Source organism: Ostrinia nubilalis, chromosome 2, assembly GCF_963855985.1.
Source record: "Ostrinia nubilalis chromosome 2, ilOstNubi1.1, whole genome shotgun sequence".
In the NCBI taxonomy this organism is placed as follows: Eukaryota; Metazoa; Arthropoda; class Insecta; order Lepidoptera; family Crambidae; genus Ostrinia; species Ostrinia nubilalis.
In genome coordinates this window covers 10658825-10683450 of record NC_087089.1, presented here as the reverse complement: position 1 = coordinate 10683450, position 24626 = coordinate 10658825, and the positions used below count along the sequence as shown (strand labels likewise).

The 24626-nt window shown below is 37.3% G+C and overlaps 3 protein-coding genes across 3 annotated transcripts in view; 1 reads left to right on the top strand and 2 right to left on the bottom strand.

Annotated features, from left to right (window-relative positions):
- LOC135083054 (mediator of RNA polymerase II transcription subunit 14) overlaps window positions 1-3220 on the bottom strand; it is a 28802-nt gene extending 25582 nt beyond the window's left edge. The window contains exons 1-3 of the mRNA XM_063977821.1: window positions 2940-3220; window positions 2625-2852; window positions 2038-2242 (exon numbers count right to left, since the gene is read on the bottom strand). Coding sequence (XP_063833891.1) covers window positions 2038-2242; window positions 2625-2852; window positions 2940-3076 — 570 coding nt within the window. The 5' untranslated portion in view covers window positions 3077-3220. The remainder of the gene's footprint in view (window positions 1-2037; window positions 2243-2624; window positions 2853-2939) is intronic.
- Window positions 3221-4207: 987 nt separating this feature from the next.
- Window positions 4208-20788, top strand: LOC135083035 (glutamate--cysteine ligase). The gene is made up of 11 exons (XM_063977801.1): window positions 4208-4459; window positions 4537-4648; window positions 5509-5692; window positions 5781-5953; window positions 9112-9311; window positions 11653-11849; window positions 12574-12745; window positions 13320-13517; window positions 16397-16555; window positions 17095-17276; window positions 18359-20788. Exons 1-11 carry the CDS (start codon window positions 4208-4210, stop codon window positions 18528-18530), a joined length of 2001 nt encoding a protein of 666 aa, XP_063833871.1. The 3' UTR covers window positions 18531-20788.
- On the bottom strand, window positions 20781-24599 carry LOC135083044 (beta-catenin-like protein 1). Its single transcript, XM_063977811.1, has 13 exons — window positions 24433-24599; window positions 24082-24285; window positions 23821-23967; window positions 23599-23730; window positions 23174-23333; window positions 22971-23062; window positions 22764-22895; window positions 22389-22537; window positions 21689-21864; window positions 21434-21600; window positions 21261-21356; window positions 21054-21150; window positions 20781-20953 (listed from the first exon to the last, which is right to left on the bottom strand). Exons 1-13 carry the CDS (start codon window positions 24460-24462, stop codon window positions 20865-20867), a joined length of 1671 nt encoding a protein of 556 aa, XP_063833881.1. The 5' UTR covers window positions 24463-24599; the 3' UTR covers window positions 20781-20864.
- Window positions 24600-24626: the final 27 nt, after the last annotated feature.

Below are 24626 nucleotides of genomic sequence, written 5' to 3'. Positions count from 1 at the left end.
AGAACTGTACCGAACAGTTGCACCAATAAGACACCTGCAGAAATGTTAAACGGACGCCGGTATAGAACAGCCGTGTCGTCCCTGCATCCGGACACAACCCCAACTAATGCCGACGAGCAGCTGGAGGCGGCGGCACAGCGCAGCGTCTTTCCGTTCTATACATGGCCAGAACGCACCCATAGGAAACTGCTCGTGTATATTTTGGAGTGTCTCTTTGTAAGTCGGTCACTACAAACTATACACGAATTTTGCGTACTGATCGTGTATAGTTTGTGTCGTGGATGGATTCCGTCTTCGCTCCAAACTATACTACACCACTTACAGTTGACTAGAGTGTGTTTAGTTTATTTGATTTAATAAAATATGGAATTATATTTAAAATTATTACATTTATTAGATATTATGCTCGTGCTTTGTCCTCGAGATTAGAAATAAGAACTACCTATGTAGATCACGTACGGTGATGCCATTTTTAAATTCATTAATTTTTACATAAAAATATTATTATTTTACTGAATCTACATATTATTATAATAAATCTAGATTTATAACACTAATGTAAGTGGTTTCTGAAATTAAATTGATTAGGTAGATTTCAAATTAAATAACAATTATTTATTAGTGAGAGTGAATGAAGAAAGTTAAACGTGCATTATTAACTAAAATTGTCGACCGTTCGGTGTAGTGGTTCGAAACGGATAACTGTTCCGGAGGTAGCGGGTTCGATTCCCGCACAGTACAAACATTAATTTGTGTGCATGAACATATTTTGATATTTGTTTGTATTGGACTGGGTGTCTTCTATGTATAATAAGTTTGTATGTATTTACAAAAAAAGTATTTAAGTATGTTTATATCCGTTATCTAGTACCCATAGTACAAGCTTTGCTTAGTTTGGGACTAGAAGCGCAGTGTAAAATGTCCAGGGATATTCATTTTTATTTATAAGCTTTTATCTCAAGAACAAAAATCATTTTCACATACATAATTCTTAATTTCAGAGTTATTCAGCCCCAAAACAAATATCTTTTCTATGGCAGAATATGAAACACCAAAAAGCTCTTTATCAAAACAATGGCACGTGTCGAAATTGATTCAATGTTTAAAGTAGACACGCAGTTATGAATTAATATGTAATAGAAAGAGAGGTAAATAAGTCAAAATGACGAGCATGCAACTAAGTACTCGCGTATACATTGTAATCGCGAACTTATTACAATACATACATGATTAGTCCGTATGCGTACTGACGATGTATATTTTGGAGTAAGATAATTGACCTAAGTCACTACAAAGTATACGCGAGCAGTACGCAGCGTATGCGTACTGGTCGTGTATAGTTTGGAGGAGCTTAGTAAAAAAAGTCACATCCAAACTATACTCGATTAGTTTCACACCCTTGCGTTCTGGCTATGTATAGAATGGAAAGACGCCACAGCGCACACCATCTCGGACTTTTGTTGTTGATCAGCCAGTATTGGCTCGTATGTATGGGCCAGGCGAGAAATGGCAGAGAGCAGTGATCGAGATGGTAGAAGGGCCCAGCGCGTATTTAGTGAGGACGGAAGATGGTGAGCTACATCGTCGTCATGTGGATCAGTTGGTTGGACGAGCAGTTGCAACGGAACCAAGACCTGCTTCTGTGAGACAAACACAGGCGTCGAGTTCTACATCAACATCTTCCGACCCTCCTATTGTCCTTCCCCCACCTGAACAGTGGCCAGACATTATTGGCATCCCAATTACTGATTAACTCATTATTATTTTTAATTATGTGAATTCTTTAGTTTTGTTTTGTCTTTTGATTATGGTGGAAAGGTATATTGTGTATTTGGTTGACATTGACAGTTTCTAATATTGTATCTAATTGTGGGTATACAAATAATAAATTAGTTATGCTTTGACTTGAGTTGATGTTGTATCTTTTAATTTTATATAGCTCTTTTAAATATACAAAACCAGACTTTTCTAGTTCACTCTTTCGACTGGACCAAACAAGTGGATAAAGTGGACAACAACAGATTTCTTTATTCTCACCTTCAAGTTACGAACATCAGTAGGCAATGATGCTGTGGTGAGCCGCTGTCTTACGACATGTGCCAGCGCCCGCAGCGTGGAGCGCCGTTCGGCCGGTGTCAGCGTCGGCGGCGGCACGAGGCGCTCGCGGATCACGGCTGGAAGCCGGCTGTATGTGCCTAGTGTGAGCACTTCTACCGCTGCCGCCATGTGGAATGTGGGCAGGCTGGAAAATACAGCTATGTGAAAAATGTTGGTCTAAGCAAAAAAATTTTTACAAGTGGTGAAAGAAAGAAATTAACTGAAATTATTAATTTGTTATTATAATTAATTTATGTAAATAAAAGACATGGTTATACCTTATTTACAGTGAAAAAATCTTTAGCTTTTGAAAAAATTGTTTAAAAATCTTGACTTTTAAACTTTGTGGTAAATAAATTGAAATAATAAGTAGACATAGTACACAATAATGAATGAATTATTAATTAATATCCAGTTCACTAATAATTTCTTAGGCAAAATGATTAAGGTATGTCAGAGAGTAGAGCAACCCAAATCAAAAATTCGTCTAAAATGAAGTAATTATTTACACAAATAATTGAACTAACCGGGCATGTACTAGAGTTTCACGGGCAACTCTTGCTAAAACATCTGCAGTTTCTACAAACAGCAGCGCCTGTTTATCCAAAAAGGCCATGATGTGAGCCGAGCGGTCCACTTTTGTTGCACTGCTTGCCCACTTCACCAGGGCCAGGAGACGAACAAACAGCTGACGAGTGCGTGCACTGAATTTGTAAATTTCGATTTTGCGCTCCATGTCTGTTTTGCGGGGCAACCTGAAATAAAAAATAAATATTTAGCACTTTACACTTTTGTAATTTTGTAAGCACTTAACCCTTGTCTTGTACAACTTAAGCACTTACAGCTCCGCCAGCACCGTAAGTTCATCGTATGTTCTTTGAACGATGAAGTCGATCAGCAATGCCAAAGAGATTGAACCACCTCGAGCTCCACCACCTTCCGTCCCTTGGTTACATCCTTCTATTGCAACGGGCACCATGACTGCTTCTTGTGTGGCAACTGTTTCACTTAAGCTTTTTGTTAGTGGCTACCTAACAGAAATTACAATATACCAAAGATTCACATGATAAATAATGAAAAATGTATGAAAGAAAGCAAAGCCATCCGAAACCCAAGAAAACTACACAACAGTGTTGCCAGTCGGGTCTTGTCAGAAATTACCAGAAATATAAAAAAATGTGACCTTTTTGAATAAAAAGTAACCTTCATACGGGGGGGGGGGGGGGGGGTTGCGGAGCGAAAATGAATGACCATTCCATGAAGACCGAAAAGTGACCGGTCGTATAAAAACGTTTCCTGGATTTGCGTTTTATTATCGAAAAACATTCGCTAAAATTCATTTTTTTTAACAAACAATAAATCAAATTCATGTTTAAATGCAGTTTATGACATAATTTTTAAATTGTCACTATTAATATTTTTTACTGAATAACCTGTAAATGTTAAATCTACAATTTCTGAAAAATCACCTAAAAGTAACCTTTTCATTAGTGTAACCTAAAAGTAACCAAAGCAGTTCAAAAGTAACCTAAAAGGTTACAAAAGTAACCTTCTGGCAACACTGCTACACAACCACAGACAATTAACTACAACTGTCACTGTCAAAAATATTTAATGCACCCAATGAGCGTATAAAGCTATAGAGTATAATGTCTCTATTACCATCCCTATTATATTTATAGGTTCTTTGAGTGAATATTATGATGACTGTCAGTCACAGATGAGACAGGCGACTGTCAGTCGCAGTCAGTCTTTTTTGACAGATAGCGAGCGACATTTGTTGACCGAAGTTGTACCTGTGGGTCTAGACAAAGTGCAAATTATAGTCGCAAACCAGTCGCAAAGTGGTCGAAAAGCCCCTTTTTTGTATGGAATTTTGACGGATTCGATTTTCGATTCGATCAAAAAGTGCGTTTTGTCTAGGGGGCCTGTTTCATGAAATTTCCTTTTTTTCGTTTTTCCTTGTAATAATCTAACCAAGCTGTGTGATAGTGATTAATATTTTATAATTACTCGGAACAATCATACCATTTCATTAGCAGCTGTATAAAACTGATTTAGATTAGAAATTATATCAGTGTGCAGTCGGCCTTCATTGCATAGGCAGTAAATGAACATTTATTTCAAAGCGAGGAGATTTTGTGCAAAACTTTCGAGTGTAAAAAGCTTGTGTAAGCCCAGTGTTAATAGTCAAACTACACAAGTTGCCAGAATGGGGTTGTTATCCGAAGGTAGCCCTCTGTCGTGGGAAGAAACTAAAGCCTTGGCAGAACATGTCCGGCAACACGGCATTGAGCAGTTTATAAACTTGTACAGTAAATTGCGAGACAGAACTGGAGATGTTCTCAAGTGGGGTGACGAGGTAAATATTATTAGTAGTAAAATCTATTTTTTTTATATTATCTTGTCTATTTATACATTAATATTGTGTGTTTTAAGGTGGAGTACATAATAGTTAAATTTGATGATGAAAACCAACGCGCCACAGTAAGCCTAAGAGCAGAAGAGCTCCTCCCAAAATTACAAGAAAAAGAAATGGAAAATCCGCAAAGTAAGTTTATGTTTTGATTTATTATAACTATGCTAATCTCTGTAATCTATTTAATATCTAATTATACACATTGATAACAATAAAAAAATAATTTTTATGTTTATAAAAAAACCAGCAGGATGTTTGTGGGTTTAGGTAAATGATAAATTAATATTTTGTTTTCTATTCAACTTTATGTTACACATTGCTTCCAAGTTTATAAGGGAAATAGAGGTAACACATAGGGCCTTGAATTAAAATTAGAGCATTTATATTAAAATGTTGATGTACACAGAATTCAGATGTTGAATTGGTTCCTTATTCAATATTTTACTACCTATGTTTTGGTAACAAATCTGTGGAGTGTGTAAGCTGATGAAGTTTAAGAAAATCTCATGTTACTTATTGTATCAACTGCTACACTTTTCACTTGATGCCAGTACTTGGTTAGAGGAATGTCTACTACATCTTGCTAATCAATGTTATTACAATGAACAGCAACTTGAAGTCTTCTGTCTAAAGTATCTCAATACCAATACTGGTTACTTAAACAAATATATCACAAGATAAAAGGGTTGAGTGGTTGTTCTATCAAATAGTTGAATATACCAATATTCAACTTTTAAATGTACCTATTATATTTTAAAATACTAATATGTTTTTTTAATCTTCTACTGGGTTCCTATCTATAGATGTTTTTTACATGATTAAAGTTTTTTCTATTGTCTCTTTTTATGGACAGGATATTGGTTGATTGAGGCTGATTCTATAAATCTGTGTCACCTATAAAAACTACATAATATTTCAACCACATTTAGTTCACACACAAATAAACTAAAAAATTCAGCTTATATTTAAACTCAAATTATTTATTGTTACAGGTGTTAAATCCCTGTGGCGGCCTGAATATGGCGCGTATATGGTCGAAGGTACGCCCGGGAAACCATATGGTGGGTTGCTTGCACATTTCAACATTGTAGAGGCAAACATGCAGTATCGCAGGGCCGAAGCAAGCACATTATTGAAAGATGGAGAAGTCATAATGAGCATTACTAATTTCCCAAGGTATGATATCATATTGTCTTTTCAAATTAGTGTCATAATTTATTTAATATAGGTATCAGTAAATTTTAATTAAAAAATGTTTGTCCAGATTAGGGTGTCCAAATTTTACAAGTCCCCCATACCCACCAACACCAGATAGTGGAGTCACAAGATCACTTTTCTTCCCGGACCATGGCATATTTCCTGGTCATCCTCGTTTTAAAACCCTTACTTCAAACATTCGCGAGAGAAGGGGAGAGAAGGTGGCCATAAATATACCAGGTGAGTTGTACATTCATTGTATGTATTACACATAGCTGGGCATTAACTCGTTAATCCGTTAATCGTTAATTAACGAAGTTAACATTTCTATTAACGGATTAACTTTTAAGTTAACTTTAAAAAATGTTAACGGACTCGTTAACTTCCGTTAAATTATCCTAAGTCCGTTAATCGTTAATCCAGTACCTACTATTTACCAAAAAGATACAGCAGGCACGCTAAAAAACACTAGAAAAACGCGTTCTGACAAGTACGTTCGGGCTTCCAGAACTTCCAGAACCCAAAACAACAGTTTTGGAACCAGAAAGAAACGATATAAAAAATGCTATTTTTTATTTATTTACAAGCTATACAGGGTGGAATTTTGTAATGCCACCTAGAGGCAAAGTACTCATAATACTGCAGATAGAAAATTTTACTGAAAGAAAACATTCCTTTATTTTTGAAAAGAAAGAGTACTGCATTCATAGATTTTCGAAAATGTTTACCATACAATTTCAGTACATAATTAAAATAATTTAAGATTTTATGGATTTCCTTTCATTTGATATATCAAGTTTGTTAGAGAGATTTCATCCTTATACTTAGGTACTTGACCCTAACGATCGATGCAATAAAAATACAGAGTGTAATTTTTAACAGATTTTAGTTGGTTCGATTCCCGGGTGTGGCAAATATTTTTTGGAAATCTTTGAATGCAGTTCTATTTGTTTAAAAAAATAAAGGAATGTTTTCAAGGAGATTTTTTTTCTATCTACAATATTAAGAGTAATTTCCCTCCAGGTGGCATTACAAAAATTCCACCCTGTATTTTGACTTCACTTGTTAGTATGGGCAGGCCTCCGTCACTCGCCTATGCCGGCCGAGATAATTACCTACAGCGCGCGACAACTTCAAGTTGCAAATCAGTCCGGGCCGCCACGCGCCTGTTTGCACACGCGTATCTATACACGCTCGGTCGATCATAGTCGCAATCAAGGTTTATTGTTCCAACAGCACTGTTATTCTTCTTTAATGAAAAATTGTAATATATAGGAATAATAATTAACTGTAGTGATTTAAATAATAAAAAAAAACTACACTTTTTAAATAATAAATTATTTTGAAATACTTATGACAAAAAACTAAAGCAAAAAAATTATTTTAGCTAATAAAAACATTAACTTTACTTCACCGTGTCTATTTTCCGACACTACACCTTTTAAAACTGTTTGTTTAATTTCGAATTATCGCAACACTGAAGTTTATTAATAGGTACCTTAGAGATGGTACGATTATACAAACTCCACTAGATTAAAGTTTTCTAATCGTAAATACAATAAATGCTTCTTAAAATTAAGTTTTTATTTATTTTACTTTGCTCATACAACCCTGACGCTTGAGCGGTGACGTAGATCAATTCTAAACACACAAAAAATGCGCTCTTGTGAGCGTAGTAGTTAGGTGCGATTTAGAATGCACCATGTGCGTTGGATATTTTGCATTATTATTATTACCGTTAAAATGTCGGCATCTGATCCTACACAAAGGAGTGCAATTTCTGTTGCTACTATTATGTATTCTGTGGTATGGGACAAATCTTGCAACTGAATTTACCCACTTTACAGTTTTTACATAAATATTTTTACTAATGTGGGTAGTGTAAACTATTTTTATGTGCAACATTTGAAAGATGAGGTGTGTCGCAGTACTGTCCAAGTCTTATAAGTACACTGACGTAAATAACTATAAAGTTTTGTAGCGATTGTTTTGAGATAAATTTATCATGACTGATTTAAGGTAAGTGATAGAAAAAGTGAACTCCGTAACAAGTGGGTTAAGACCAGTTCTCCTCAACCGATTGAACTGCAATTTGGTATACTTATGTAAGTACGATGAAAATGCTATGTTGTGGTACCATTGAGCTGGTCTAATGATGGAATCAGGAGGCGGCCATAGGAACTCCTAAATGAAACGGCGGAATCGCATCGAATTTGGGTTTGTTGGATTTGTCTTTTCGAGCACATTGGTGCTAAATTGTATTGTAATTGAACCAAGGCTCTAAGATTGAGATACTATAGACTAAGAGCTGATGAACGCCAGACCAACGTCATTTTATAAAAGCTGAAAGTTTGTCAGCGTATGCTCCCAATATAGGTTAGAATGTTGGTGGATTATGAAGTTTGGGTCATCGTGGCTTTGGCAGCTATCCTAAAAAAACTGTCTGGCAAGAAGTTGGAACTGTCAAAACTGTCTGGCTAAAAAGAGGAATAAATTCCATGCGCAATACTAGCTTTCGAAATTATTTGAACCTTGCATACAATTATATTTTTCGTTTTATTATAATGTGTTAACGGATTAACGATTAACGTTAACTTGCGTTAAATCTTGCTAAATGTAACGTTTTAACGTTTAACGAAGTTAATTTTTTTATTAACGGTTTAACGATTAACGAAGTTAACTATTTGATTAACGGTGCCCAGCTATGGTATTACATAAAATATTTACATAGGTATTTTACAAAAACATTGTTTGTTATTATAACACACATCATTTGTTACAAGTAGTGTTCATAATGTCACTGTTAATTATGTACACTATTACATATTATCTATTTTATGAATGCAGATGATATTAATTTCAGGATGTTGTTATATGCATAATGATGAATAGGTAGGTGACTAGACTACATACTGATAGAGATATGTGTGTAGGTGTACCTATGAAAGAGGTATCTATCCACTTATTAATAATATTGTAGATAAGTGGTATTATGCTTATGTCACACATTCATGGATCGACCTTGATTTACGATTACCTACACTATTGCAGTTTGCAGTCCATGCATAGTAATCATTGTTTCAGAGAGACTATGTAAATCAAGAGTAAAAATTCATAAACATAAACAATGAAGATAAAAGCAGTGTGAGGGTCATGATCTGTGCATTTTTTATTTTCCACTAAAATGAAATCAAGTAGTGATTGAAGAGTTATATTCTTTATTTGGAGATTATCCAATGTTATGCAACATTTTGAACACCTAAAAATACATATTGCATAACATTGAATAACAATATGCCTACCAGGGCTGCTCACTCACCATGTCACCACCTAGATAAACGGAGGATTATTTACGCAAATAAAGATTCTGATTCGAATTTTTTACTATTATCATCCAGTGTTCAAAGATGAAAACACGAAAATTCCTGTGGACAATTCGCACATTGCGGAGCCAAATGCGGCGAAGCCCGACTGCGTGTATATGGACGCCATGGGCTTCGGCATGGGCTGCTGCTGCCTGCAGCTCACCTTCCAAGCTTGCTGCATCGTGGAGGCGCGCACGCTCTACGACCAACTGGCGCCCTTGTGCCCCATCATGGTAAGTCCTTTTTTTTGTCGGGATATGCTTTGCGCATACGCATACTGTACTGGTTATGTGGGACTCTCCCTGCCAAAATGGCTCCTGTTGTCCTCCGGGGCTAATGAAACAGAGCCGCGAGTTATTTACTGTCTTAAAATTGGACATTCGTCTGCGGTTCATCATGGTAAGTCTCTTAAAAATTATGATAATCACGCATTTACCCGCACGCACTGTCTTTACCATTTTATTTATTTATTTATTATTACATTATTTAGCCATTACATCTTTGATTTAAATAGTGTCTTAAATCCTCTTGAGGTTTGTCCATTAAAAGAGACGTTCGTGATGTGTGTGCTGTGACTCGCCACAACTTGATTACCGCAAACTACATTACTACGCTAGAAACAGTAGTCTCCGCACCTAGGGTTGCCAGGCCAAAAACAAAAGCCGGACTTGGCAACCCTATATCCGCCGCCTTCATAAAAAAGGTGCTAACAATTGACCATGGTACTTTATTAACCACACTCCACAGTGCAACTCGATCAACACCGGGCAATTGAAAAGTAAATATTTCACGATGCACCTATGCATCGTAAAATATTATTTACACTATCGGCGCCAATAGACTTAGGCAATCATACAAAGCCGACTAGATTAAAACGAAGTTGTCTAATCTAATGTTGAAAATAACTTATCTTTGATTGCAATCTGCAATAGTGTTGTTATTCCTAAGATAGTTTGGTTCTATCACCTAATCAATGAAATTATAACATAAACACACAAAATCACCAAAGACATTTGCCATCTATTAAAAGCTTCTTAGCTCTACCACAAATAAGCAATTCACTAGTAATAGACATTAATCACTCTTAAGACCTTGAAACGATAAGTAAGAAATACGCCTTGTCATCCCACGTGGACATTATCAGAATTCGTAAGTTGTTAAACTGCTTAAATTGCGCCTGTCATGGTTTTAGTTTTTCGTGGATGATGACGCAATTACTTTAGTAGAGCTTTTACCTTATCATCAAAGACGTCGATCGTCGATGCATTGGGTGTTTGTGAGATGTTTGTGAATATTTATGTCGTTTAGAGCTTGTCTTTACCCTTATTAAATAATCACAATAAATGTAACTTTCTATCTGTGGAATTATGAGGCCATTTTACTTGAATATTCTATGAAGCAACATACATTCATCACCTTTTTTCCTCTACAAAGGATGACTTGAATATATTTGTTTTCGTATTAATTAATTTCACCACCAGTCGTCATCATAATTTCTACTCTGTCACGGAATGACGTCAGTCATACTTTATCTATTTAAAACAGACAAAATGTGAGATCTAATTTAAGAATTCGACGACATAATTGTTCGAATGTAGGCCATGGTCACTAAAAGTAACTCAGCACTGTGACATGTCCACAAATATTTAATTAAAGTAGGTTCTAGACATGATTATATCGCTTCAAATAATCAATATCAAGTCGAATAATGATATTGAATAAACAGTGCAGTATGATTGAAGAAATAGCAAATCAATTAGGCTATCCTCTTTCCGCACTCAGGCTTGAAAGCGTTTTTGTCTGTCGGATTAACCCAGTTGATTGTGGCAACCTTGCTTATGTATGCTTCGAAGGTTGTTATTATTGACATTGTCACTTAACAAGATCTTCAACCTGTCCTTTTAGGATGGTCATATACAGGTCGGAATGACATAAAATATCTATTTAAAGTGTTGTCGTCCGAAACGTTAATTACCATTATCCTTCGAGTCTAATGAGGCCCACTGTCGCAAGTTCCTAAAATTCTTATTTATCTTGTCAGGCTTAATGGGTCCAACTGGCGGCTGACATAGCTTTCAATCGGGCCGAAGTACTGCGTTTCGCCACATTCATCATTTTTATAAACTGTTCATCTTCATCTCTTATGGAAACATGTGTTTATCACGTTCACCAATATCACGTCATATGAAGTGCCGTAATTTTTATCCACAACGAGGAAGCTCTTGGCCTGTATCTCACCTGATGGTAAGTGATGATCAGGCCGAAGGTGGAAGCGAGCTCTACCCGGAATCCTAAACGAGGAACTGGCTATCTTACCTCTAACTGCCGGAACACAACAATGCTGTTAACATTGTTGTTATGGCGACAGACTTAGGTACAGGCGGACTTAGAACAAGCCCTACCACCGAACAAATCGAACAGAAAAATCTGCCCCCATTGGGAATCGAACCCGGGACCTCTGCGTCTAAAGCAGGTGGTCTTACCACTAGACCACAGAGGCGGTTAAACTAGGTTAACTTGTGATAAACTAGGAAAACGGCTTTTTAGAAAGACTTTAACCGTGGTTTGTTGCAGCTGGCACTGTCAGCCGCGTCCCCAGTATACCGCGGCTTCCTGACCGACGTAGACTGTCGCTGGAACGTCATCTCCGCATCAGTAGACTGCCGCACGCGCGAGGAGCGCGGCCTGGAACCGCTGAAGGAAAACAAGTTCCGCATACAGAAGTCACGATACGACTCCATCGATTCGTACCTGTCGCCGGAACATGAGAAGTGAGTGCTTTGAAATGCTCTGTTTTAATTAAATTAATATCTTTGGACATCATATACTGCGTCATCTAGTTTCAAACTAAGCATTAAAATCTTGTTAGCTTTAGGAGGGTAAAATAAAACAAGTCATATTCGGTGAAATGCTTGTAGAAACAGTTACATTTTTGTCTGAATAATTTTGTAATAAGTCTATTGAATAATAATATAGTGTTATTATGTTTTACAAATCAATATTAATTCTGATTTATGAAATAGTTAAACAAACTTTCTTTTGTTAAACATTATTTATTACATATGAAACTCATTTGAAAACAATGAAAACCATTCATAATGACATGACAATGGTTCATAATCATTAGCCCCTAACTTATTGTTAGATAGCGACGTAATACTCGTAACTCGTGTAGGCGTTCTAACCGCCAATTCATATTATACTGTAGTTAGGCAACAAGAAACTTCACGATCCCGACTTCTGCCCCTGCTCTCGCTTGCTCGCAACCGTCAAAATACTCTACCAAACAACTCTGAAGCATAAGCCTAAGTTCAGATGGTTCATGAAACGGTCCATTTAATGTACGCGCGTTGACGCGCAGCTAACTGATCTTAGCTTTACACCCTTACAAGGAAGAGGGAATATATTTCCGACCATACTTTAGCCCTTATTACCTTGTCTCAAGGTCCAAAAACAATAGCAATTTTTTAACTATGTCTTATACATTTTATCTAGATACAACGACATTCCGATCGTGCACGACGCCGCCATCTACCGGCGGCTGCGCGAGGGCGGCATCGACCACCCGCTGGCGCTGCATGTCGCTCATCTCTTCATCCGCGACTCTGTCTCGCTCTTCTCCGAGAAGGTCAACCAGGACGACACGAATGATACTGACCATTTCGAGGTTTGTGTGTTGTGATAAGGACTCGCTGGGCAGCTAGCTAGAAGTGAATATTAAAACAGTTGTTCTTTTGAAAAGTTGTTTCTGGTCACGCTAGGTAAGGTCATAAAAACCATCACATGACCTTCTCAGGGGTATCCACAATGATCGGTTTGCGCTGCCTGCATCCAGGTGCTTCCCGCGACCTTCAACAAATTTACAATCCACCGAGTGAAAAAATATTACGTCATCTACTAAATAAAATAACAACTATAGTCCGGTCGCCGAGCACCACGTAACAGCACTCGCGCGTAATTATATTGCTGTCGTGACTGTGCGACAGGCGGCAGCAGTGAGTGCGCGACAGCAATATAATTACGCGCGAGCGATAAGGATGGGTAGCTTGGGGTCATTGGACGAAATTCTACGTGCTCGGCGACCGGACATTAGCATGCACAAGATTTAAGAGCCAGCAAGACTCGAGCATGTGTCAAATAAATGCAACTAATATACCCTGTCAGTACGCCGTTTATAGTGCGTGTGGTTAGCGTTGCCTACCAAAAAAACTGAGTATAAATCCTTACTTCATTGTCTCCAGAACATCCAATCAACGAACTGGCAGACGATGCGCTTCAAGCCGCCGCCGCCGAACTCGCCGATCGGCTGGCGCGTGGAGTTCCGCCCGTGCGAGGCGCAGCTGACGGACTTCGAGAACGCCGCCTACGTCTGCTTCGTCGTGCTGCTGACGCGCGTCATACTCTCCTACAACCTGAACTTTGTTATGCCGATTAGCAAGGTCAGTGAAATGTTTCTTTTAAGCAAATATAAATATGAGTTGACTTTTGTTACATCAACATCTGTACCCGGGGTACCCAACCATTGATTAGGGGAGATATTGTCACTCGCAAGCTCAAGCGCAACAAGTCACCATTGTGAACATCTTTTTCAAACACCTAGGTAGGTGTTTGAAAAAGATGACCACCACGGCCACAGAAGCCGTCTTAGGAAGGTTCCTAAGACAGCTTCTGTGGCCGTGTAATATTGAAGGACTGCTCGGACTCAGTACAAACAAAGTCGAAAGTTGCCAGGCATATTCTGAGTGATTCAGAATTTTATACTTCAGACGGTTACATGAAGATCATTAAGCATATTGTCTTGATGGAATAATAATAACAATCCCATGATATACTTAGAAATCCAGCTTGTGTACCATTTTCACATTTCACTATTATATCAGCTTGAAACAGCGTCTACACGTTGGTTCTGTAGTGTCCGACCGAATGTTCGGTTTCGGTTTCGTTTTCGGTTGAGTTTCGGTAAAAACACGAGTTTCGGTTTAGTTTCGTTTTCGGCGGCAAACTTGCCGAAACTACGACCGAAACCGAATGTGCATTCGGGAGTTTCCGCGCTGTTATCGGTCATGTTCGGCGCGTTGAAAGAGTGAATGAATCCGATCAGAGCCAATGTCGTGATTCGCTCGCTTGTTTGTTTGCTGTTAGTTTTGTTTTGTTGTGGTAGCGAGTTTTCGAGTGATTTATTTTGAATTTGGTAAGTTTTATCTCGTTTTATGTCGTTATAACATAAGAGCGGGTAGTAAACATAAAAAAAAATTTTTGGTTCGCAAATGCTATACGTAAAAAAACATTAGTTAGGTAGTTAGTAATGACTATAGTGCATTGGTGATAATATTATGGATTCAGAGTTTCAAAGTTCATTTTAATATTTATCACCAAGGTATCCAAGTGGCAAGTACACAGTAGATACTAACGAAACCTCGATATCATTTTCAACCGACTTCAAAAAAGGAGGAGGTTCTCAATTCGACCCGTATGTTTTTTTTTTTTCTATGTTTGTTACGCGATAACTCCGCCAATTATGAACCGATTTGAACAAATCTTTTTTCGGCGTATAGGTAATACCAGGCCTCCGTCACTCGCCTATGCCGGCCGAGATAATTACCTACAGCGCGCGACAACTTCAAGTTGCAAATCAGTCCGGGCCGCCACGCGCCTGTTTGCACACGCGTATTTCTATACACGCTCGGTCGATCATCGTCGCAATCAAGGTTTATTGTTCCAACAGCACTGTTATTCTTCTTTAATGAAAAATTGTAATATTTAGGAATAATAATTAACTGTAGTGATTTAAATAATAAAAAAAAACTACACTTTTTAAATAATAAATTATTTTGAAATACCTACTTATGACAAAAAAAAAACTATAGCAAAAAAATTATTTTAGCTAATAAAAACATTAACCTTACTTCACCGTGTCTATTTTCCGACACTACACCTTTTAAAACTGTTTGTTTAATTTCGAATTATCGCAACACTGAAGTTTATTAATAGGTACTTTAGAGATGGTACGATTATACAAACTCCACTAGATTAAAGTTTTCTAATCGTAAATACAATAAATGCTTCTTAAAATTAAGTTTTTATTTATTTTACTTTGCTCATACAACCCTGACGCTTGAGCGGTGACATAGATCAATTCTAAACACAAAAAAAATGCGCTCTTGTGAGCGTAGTAGTAAGGTGCGATTTCGAATGCACCATGTGCGTTGGATATTTTGCATTATTATTATTACCGTTAAAATGTCGGCATCTGATCCTACACAATGGAGTGCAATTTCTGTTGCTACTATTATGTATTCTGTGGTAATACCTCAAGGGTGGTCCCATTTAAATTTAATAATAGAAAAAACAACCCCCAAGGGTGGAAAATTGGGGATGAACTTTTTTATACGCAATATCTCCGCCGATTATAAATCAATTTGAACGATTATTTTTTTGTTGAATAGGTATTATCAAAAGGGTGGTTTCATGCGAATTTGAAGAAAATATTTCACCCCCAAGGGTGGAAAATTGGGGATGAACTTTTTTATACGCAATATTTTTAATTTTTAGTTTTTTTTTGTGTTCACGCATTTGAAGTCGGTTTTATTTTTTTTAAAAGTTAATTATTGAAGATCTATCCATAGATACCCCACACGTATGTGTTTGATGAAAAAAAATTTTTGAGTTTCAGTTCTAAGTATTGGGAGCCCCCAATATTTATTATCTATTATTTTTTTATTTTTGCATAAAAATCTTAATGCGGTTCACAGAATACCATCTACCTACCAAGTTTCAACAGTATAGCTCTTATAGTTTCGGAAAAAATGGCGGTGACATACGGACAGACAGACATGACGAATCTAAAAAAATCTAGACTATAAATCCTTCTTTTTCTTTTTTAATACACAATTTGATACCTTTTAGAGTAAAAAGGCGCTTTATAAGTTTAATTTTAATGCAGTTTAAAGAGAAAACAATAAAGACTGACTGATTATAATAACGTTTTCTTTATTTTTCCCTAAAAATATGAGCCTTGTAAGGAAGTTTCGGTTTCGGTTTCGGTTTCGGCCGAAATAGACACTGTTGCCGAAATTCGTTTTCGGTTTCGGTTTCGGTCGTAAAACTAGTTTCGGTCGGACACTATGGTTCTGTATTCCCACGTGTGTCCCCGTGCATTACGCGGCCACTTACATACACCGCGGGAGAAATAGTTGGCCGCAGCGACCTGACGGATGCATGGGGGGTAGGGGCACTAAGCCTTATGGAGTGGGCCACTTTTGATTTGACGCGTAGGCTCTAAATCGTACAAAACAATAATAATATTGTGCCTCGTCAGGTGGATGAGAATATGCAGCGCGCACAGCGACGCGACGCGTGCCTGCAGCAGCGCTTCTGGTGGCGCCGCGACGTGGGCGCGCCGCGCGACGTGGCGCCGCACGCCGGCGCGCCCGGCGACTACGCCGAGATGACCGTCGACGAGATCGTCAACGGGAAGGTAGGCATCTAGGCATTCAGTGTCACGCACATGCTGATACATACTATGCAGCGCGCACAGCGGCGCGGCGCGTGCCTGCAGCAGCGCTTCTGGTGGCGCCGCGACGTGGGCGCATACACATTCACACAGCATAATACAGAATGTCACATGTTATGCATTCAAGCTGAGCTGAACACATATCTAAGGACGTAGTATCAGTTTACTGACGACACTGAAGTACAGAAAATTTTCCTGGAAACTACAATTTTTCATTCCATCCTTTATTCCTATAACGTAGATGAGTAAGTTAGGGAATTTAAGTGAATTTTTCAAGGGAAAAAAAAAACAGGAACATGGTGTCGGTTTGCTGACACGACTCTTCATCTTTTGTATGTAAAGAACCCTCTTCTTATGCAAATGCTATTGACCAATCAGAGTTAGAATCAGATTTTTGAGTTTTCGATGTACCTTACTTACCTTCGTAGTACCTACCTTAAAGTTTTTGTATTTTAGTACCAAAATCGAACAGAGATTTTTAACATCCTATATTATCCTGTCAGGATGGCGTGTTCCCCGGCCTGATCCCGCTGATCGAATCCTACCTATCTGGAATGGACGTGGACGCAGACACGCACTGCTCAGTGCAGCAGTACCTCAAGCTGATCCAGAAGCGCGCGTCGGGCGAGATCTCCACCATGGCCACCTGGATGCGCCGCTTCATAACCACGCACCCGCAGTACAAGTGAGTTGGCTTTCAAAATAACGTTATATCGTTGCAACTATGTATAAAGCCTGGTCCGTGAGCACGTAGAATTTTGTCCAATGACCCCAAGCTACCCATCCCTATCGCTCGCGCGTTTTACATATATTGCTGTCGCGACTGTGCGACGGGCGCCCGCAGTGAGTGTGCGAGCGTGACAGCAACATAATTACGCGCGAGCGATAAGGATGGGTAGCTTGGGGTTGTTGGACAAAATTCTACGTGCTCACGGACCAGGCTTTAGCAGACATACGGTTAAGTGGGGCAATTGAAAACCGCACTTAGCCTCTTATTGCCATTGTGAAATAGCATAATTAATTATACAATAGGCAAAGAGATCTTAGAGTTCATGCGGGGATCCCGACATTTATATGAGACTGAATCAGGCTACGCAAAAATTAAACATGCATCAACCATAAAGCGACCTCATTATTTGGGCAGTTTTAACCTACTTGTCTATATCCTAGATGATATCTCAGTCATCCTTATGTTTGGCCTATGGTATTTTTGTATCGCTATGGAAAGCTATGGTCATATAGTGCTTCATTTCATGATTTTAATCTGTAAAAATTAGTAATTGTATTGTTTTTCGTTAATTTTATTGTAATTGTTATTGTAATTTTATTTTAATGTGAATTTTTAATTGATTTGAGTTTATATATATTTATTTTTTTTAATTTATTACATTCTTTTTGCCCCTGCGTACAAGGTACCCACTGAAAACCAGTGTCTTGGCACTTGGCAGTAAAATGTCAACTGTCAAGATGATACTGAGTGGGTAACCTTTTTGGCAACATTTCTTTTTTCTCTTTTCTCTTCATTGTCTTTGTACTTTTTTTTTTATAATTGTATTTTTATATTGCACTTTGTTTTTTTTTAAGTTGTCAAATAAATAATTTTTCTTTCTTTCTTTCTTTAAAATAAAGCCGGTAAAATCGTTCCCTGAATCTACGCTCCGCTTTACTGCCTGTCTTGAGTTCGAACTACTTTAAAACCGGTTTTACTATTGCTCGGAATTAAAATACTCGAGGTTTCGCAATAAAATAATGCATTTATTCTAACAGGAAAGACTCGGTCGTCACCGAGAAAATAAACTACGACCTACTGAAGACCGCGCACGGCATCCAGACCGGCAGCATTCCGGCGCCCACGCTGCTCGGAAGCAGCACCGCCTCAAAGACCAACGAGGACATCCCCAAGGCCTTCACCAAGATGATGAGCAAGGACTGCCCCTAGCCCCAAAGCATAGTGCCTTCTGTTTCAACTGTACTCACTTACAATCGTTAACTTATGGCCCGGCTACGAATTGATACTGACGACTGTAACTGCCACAGTGGCAGTGAACAAAACCAACTTATTTTAAATATGTTCCGTTGTTAGGCGCTTTTCTCGTTGTCAAATCCAACAAGGGACATGATAATAGAATATGGGCATATTATGTACACAGGATAGTGTCTCTGTTTGCTCCACCTAGGCTGCACGTTTGCTAGGATGCAAGCGACAAAATGCAACGCAAAAAGTCAAGCAGCATGCAAATAAGGTCCACATATCGTTGGTATAGGTACAGTGCATACTTCTTCAATTGAGCATAGTTCACATGTCACCTCGAATCGATGGAATATGCACCCTATTGCTACCGTATTCGTGCCATATTTTTGTTGTTGCCACTTTTGTTGTATGTATTTTGCATTTCGCCATTGAATCCTTGCTTGTGCGCAGTCTTATTGGTTATGTAACGTTCGGAGCAGTTCTTTTCTCAAAAGCACAATTTTTAGAAATTCGTAGTCCGGTCGTTGGAATCGCCTTAATTATACATCTGTATCTTGTACTTATATTATATAGATTATAATATATATCTATATCCTTTGTATAGCCCGCGTTAGTTATTGTTAATATAAATCTGTTTAACGGATAATCACCGGCGTGTTACGCCGCATTGATATGAAATTTTAGTCTAGATTTATTGTGATTATTTTAATTTTATCTTGGATAATTCAAGAAATAGTGGCACATAGGGCAATTAGTTAACAGGGTAACATTTAATACTGTGCGTGACTTATTTCTCTCAGTATTTTTAATAGATTTACCATCAGCAGTGAAGACTGAATTCTAAATCAATGAAGACAACTAAAAAACGTCGTGAGGTATAATATCTGTAGTGGTTCCTAAAGCCGATTATTTTCTCGCAATGCACATGTCACAATTATGCTGAAATCCCCTAAATAACACAGCTCGTAATACGCACGCATAAAAACACAGTTTGCATCAGAGTGGGAATCACAACTCATGTTATTAAACATTTGACTGCCGGAAAAATTGTATTCGTTTCTATTTTTCTGATGTTTAAAAAATCTTGAACGCTTTTGCTTGATAGGTACATACGATTCGAGATAAGTGGTAATCGAAGCTAAACTGGGTTTTAGACAATCACGTGAATGTAAAACAAAAGCCAGTATTTCTTGGATTATAAGGGGGTAGATATAGTTTTAGTAACGGAATACCTTAAACATTCGTTCCTTTTATTATGCTAAATATTATATCGCAGACAGCTTAACCATCCACTAATAAATAGAAAACATATAAAAGTGTTAGTAGGTATTATGTACACAAGAATCATCAATAATTTAGTACAAATTAACTTGTCGTTATTGACAGACTGTTAACATGAAATACAGGGATATCAACAATCAATTTAACAGCAGAACTGAGGACTTTTGAGGACATCGCATGAAATATTTGCCCTGTATACAATATAAGCATTTAGGACAGTATTATATTTGTTTAATGTTTCATAATATACATAGTTCCTGACACTAAGAGAGCAATGATGAGCCTGGTTGTGACTAGTAAGTGAGAAAAAAGAGTATGCAATGCTAAATATTATATGGCTAAGTACTCGGGGTGGTTAATGTGGCTATGAATTTACTATACTCTCCAGTTTTATGCATTACCAAATGGAAGATTCTTATTATCAATTCATGTTACCATTCTAACTGACATAATTTGTGATTTTTATTATTTTTACTGTGTTCTTGAGTTTGGACCAAATGTGGTTTGTTTGTGATTAATGAATTCTGAATGTGTTGAGATATCGAGTGGTTTATTATGTTGACTCAAAGAATTAAAAAAAGACAAGAATTTATGTGCGAGAATAATATTAACTGTTTGAGATATTATATGACATGCAAATTACGTTATTGTGATTCATTTTTGACTGATTGTTACAAATGTGTCGTAAAATCGTTAATGATGGAATATGGTTGTAGTTAAATAACTCCTAAAATAGTATATTATATCGTATTCATTTTATTCGATTTTAATGTAAGCACAAATTATTTCATGTTTAGGTACATTTAAAACCAATCATGTTTTAAAATGATGAAACCAGTGCAATCCATTCAAACCTTGCATTATTTTTACAATATGTTGTTATGTTTTGTTTAATTTTAGGCATTATTTTATGTATCAAAAATAATACACATGTAATGAAATTATTCCGGTTGTTTATTTCTGTAAATAACACCAATCCTGTTTGTACACAAAATGGTTAGAAAGATTTTATAACGATCTTTAAAACTTGTCGACTAGTTGAAGAATATGCTGCTGCTCTTGTTGTCGCCACTCCTCACTACCGGCGTCACCCAAATTACCCGCATATTCTGAAGAATAAAGAAATAACTCGTTTAGCCCTTTCACTGCTCACTAATTCCACTAAAACACGGAAGGACGGACCCAGTATTTTATAAATACTATGCTCACCTCTCATGACGTGCCGGATAATCTTTAGTGATCCGCCACGAAGAGACAAAACTCGTTGAACACGCTGTTTTATAGTCGATGGTCCCGCTGTGCAAACCTGATGATACAAACAATAAAAAATTAATCACTGAATGAATGTTCTTACAAGAATCAAAATAGTTAACGTGGTTAAGGTATAGAGGGAACTAAAAATGCATAATTTCATACCTCTAAAATAATCCTGTCAATGAGTTGTAATGTAAATAAGCCTCCAGATAATCGCTTTAGATATTGAGCATCATCATCTAGATCTTCTGCTTCTACCTGTAAGGACATAATAAACATGAAGTACATTATAGTAACAAGATGAAAATATGTGAAGACCTTGACATGGTATATACCTCCATCTCCTTTTCTGTCCTATCCACTTTATCCATATATTTGAAGTGTAACTCGAGTAATCTATCCACTTTTTCTAAATCGTTTTCAGTGAATTTCGCTAGAAGTCTCTGTCGCTGACTGCCTTGACAATTCCGTAGCATAGAAGCTATTATAGACACAACATGTTCTGTAACAAAACGTGTAAGTTGATCAACTGATACACCCATACACCTGTTTTTGGAAACATGTTAAGCCAAAAATTGTTATCTACTTACCTTCATGTTGATCAACTGTTAGCAATCTTTTTCTTTTGGGTGTCTTCATGAATAACGGAAATACCGTGCGTAGGCCAAGAATGTCAACGAATTTGTTGCAGTTGTCTCGACCGTCGGGCCCGGCCAGAGCGTGATCCAAAACCTTCAGTGAGCCGTTACGCGACATTTTCTTCTCTCTGAAATAAAAACCTCACTTAACAGGCAGTACGTAAATATAGTATCTAAGCCCAAAGCATAGTAAATACTTTGGTTGAAACTATCTTCCTTTACTCATTTAAACCCAAACTACATTCTGGGAGCCTTGCAAAACGGTGCCTATCATAAAGGTAAAGCTAAGTTAGACCTTTCTTGGTGATGATGAATCGACAAAGTACAAAAGGGTAGTCATCAGCAGTCAAAGCAAGAACTTGGAGCTTTTAATAACATAATGTATAGGATAGGATAGGATGGCCGTTGGGGCAGAAAAGTTCTCGAGTGGCGACCACGGGCTGGAAGACGTAGCGTGGGCAGACCTACTAGGTGGATCGACGATCTGGTAAAGGTCGCGGGAAGAACCTGGATGCGGGTAGCGCAGGACCGTTAATTATGGAAAATTTTGAGGGAGGCCTTTGTCCAGCAGTGGACGTGGCTAAAACGACGAGGATAAGATTGACGCTCCACAATATACAGAGCTTGCGCATTGGAGTTTGAATCGTCGTACCTTAACATAAGGTTCATGAGCTGCAGCCCCTCGCCCCTGAGGAAGCGGTCGCGGTTGGTGGGCTCCATGAGCGCGCAGCACAGCGAGTCGAACATGTTCTCCATCGCCTCCTGCTCCTCGGCGCCGCTGGGGTCGTGTCTCTTGTAGAACTGCATTGGAAAATAAACCTTAAGTCATTTACATAGAGAATAAAATGCTAAACACATCTTTAGAGCACTTTAAGGTCTATCAAAGCCTTTGTTCATTCATCAATCAATTTACTCATTTATTACTTTCCAAAACTAGGAGACAGAGTAATCGCCATGGCCGAAATCGGTCGGATGGATCATCATCAATCAATTTACTTTTTTATAAAAGGACAAACAAGATTATTACCGCAAGTTGTTGCAATAGAACATCTATCCCATCAAGCTCTCCAAGCAGCTTTCTATTTTCCGGTGTGTTTTGTAGCAAAATTGATAAAATTTCTGTGGCATACAATTTATTTGCATCAAAAGGTACTTTCATCTGAAACAATTAGTGAATGTGTGCATTTTACTCTTTTATTTTAAGTCAACTTGTTTAAAAATAAGATTTTCTTACTTTTAGCCGTTTCAGTATCCATTGCATAAATCCTTGCTTTGCAACCTCAATGCACATTTCTGGTCGGAACTCGGTAATATTTTCAATAATACCTGTATAAATAAGATGAATAAGATTGAAAATCATTTTAATTATTGTATTTTAAATTAAGTTCATCATATGCACCAACCTAAAAGATTACATAAATAAACAAAATTACTTACCTAATGTATTGTGCACAGCATCCCTTTCATCTGGTACTTGCTCATCCAGACGAGCAAGGTTGTGCAGCAGAAGTGAAGGACACTCAGCATCAGCCAACGCCTTGATCAGTTCTTCCGCTCCCTCTTCACTCTCATTTAATATATCAACATCAGTCAACTCCTAAGGATATCCATAGAAATAAGTACATGGACTTGACAAGAATGTGAGTACTAAACTAAAATACTATAATAATAATAAGATATCTAAAATTATTAATTGTTCATTTCAGTAAAATATTGTCCGTTGCCCGACAAAGGCGGTAAGATTACCACAAAGACCATATTCCAAAATTACATTATTAATACATCATTCTTACATCATTTATGGCCATATTATGAAGGAATTAATAAATTATATGAACACATCTTTAACAATAAATACTAACCTGTAAAAGATGCACCACTTTAGTAGATATGTCAGTGTTATCATGTGACAGTAATTCCAGTAAAGAATTAATGCATTTTAATTCCACAAGCAAGGGATACTGATCAGGGACAGTAGCCACTGCACTTAATTCCTATAAATAAATAATCAAATGTTAATTTCTTGTCACAAAATTTTTAAAACAGGGTAATTTATTATCAAAATTATTTTGTGAAAGAAATACCTGTAAAGCCTCATGCAAATCTATTTCACTTTCCATAAACTTTTCAGGCTGATCTGGGAATTTAATTCTCATTTCTCTATTTCTCAAAGCTTTCTTCTCAAAGTTTAAAACCAGTTTCTTTACAGCAGTTTCATCTAAAACTTCCCCCTGTAAAAGTATAAATTTTAGTGTTAAAACTAAAGTAATTGCTTTCAAAAGAAGTTTACAATTAGAAGTTTGATTAATCTGTTAAGATAATGTTATAGTTTATAATTTTTTTACCTCAGTGACTTCATTCTCCACAAATCGTAGAATGTCTTCTCTCTCTTTATCCGTTATTGTTGGCTCGTTTGGAAGCCCTTGACTTAATTGTATGTATTGCTCTGGCCTAGGCCTAACCATCCGTCGCACCTTTGCACTTCTAACGCTCTCGTCATCAGAGTCACCACTATCATCTTCATTTGGCCGTTTAGGTGTAGGAACAGGCTAAAAAAGAAATCAGTTAAATGTTGGGCTGAATCATCTCACAGCAGAATTCGAAACTGCACGCCCGCATACTTTTTGTATTGATAGTATGCATTTTTACTTAGAATTTAAGAGCAATTCAATGAGTTTCTAATAAAAATAACTAACCTTAAAAGAAAGCAACTCCCCGACGTCCATAATTTATAAACTATATATCATATACAAAACAAATTCTTAAGGCCACTTTTATTAGCAAAACTGAAGTAATATGAAATTACTAATCAATTTCTAATCTAGCAGAAAACAACTAAAATACGAAATGGGAGAAGGACGCTTCGCATTTTCCGATGACAATTGACAAC

Bases quoted from the DNA above. Each gene is read 5' to 3' on its own strand.
- LOC135083035 (XM_063977801.1), top strand. From the start codon at position 4,208: ATGAACATTTATTTCAAAGCGAGGAGATTTTGTGCAAAACTTTCGAGT. The intron at 5,954-9,111 runs GTGAGTTGTACA...ATTATCATCCAG, and splicing joins GGTGGCCATAAATATACCAG to TGTTCAAAGATGAAAACACG. The intron at 17,277-18,358 runs GTGAGTTGGCTT...TTATTCTAACAG, and splicing joins ACCACGCACCCGCAGTACAA to GAAAGACTCGGTCGTCACCG.
- LOC135083044 (XM_063977811.1), bottom strand. From the start codon at position 24,462: ATGGACGTCGGGGAGTTGCTTTCTTTTAAG. The intron at 23,968-24,081 runs GTAAAAAAATTA...ATACTTTTACAG, and splicing joins TGGAGAATGAAGTCACTGAG to GGGGAAGTTTTAGATGAAAC. The intron at 22,896-22,970 runs GTAAGAAAATCT...TAATTGTTTCAG, and splicing joins GGATACTGAAACGGCTAAAA to ATGAAAGTACCTTTTGATGC.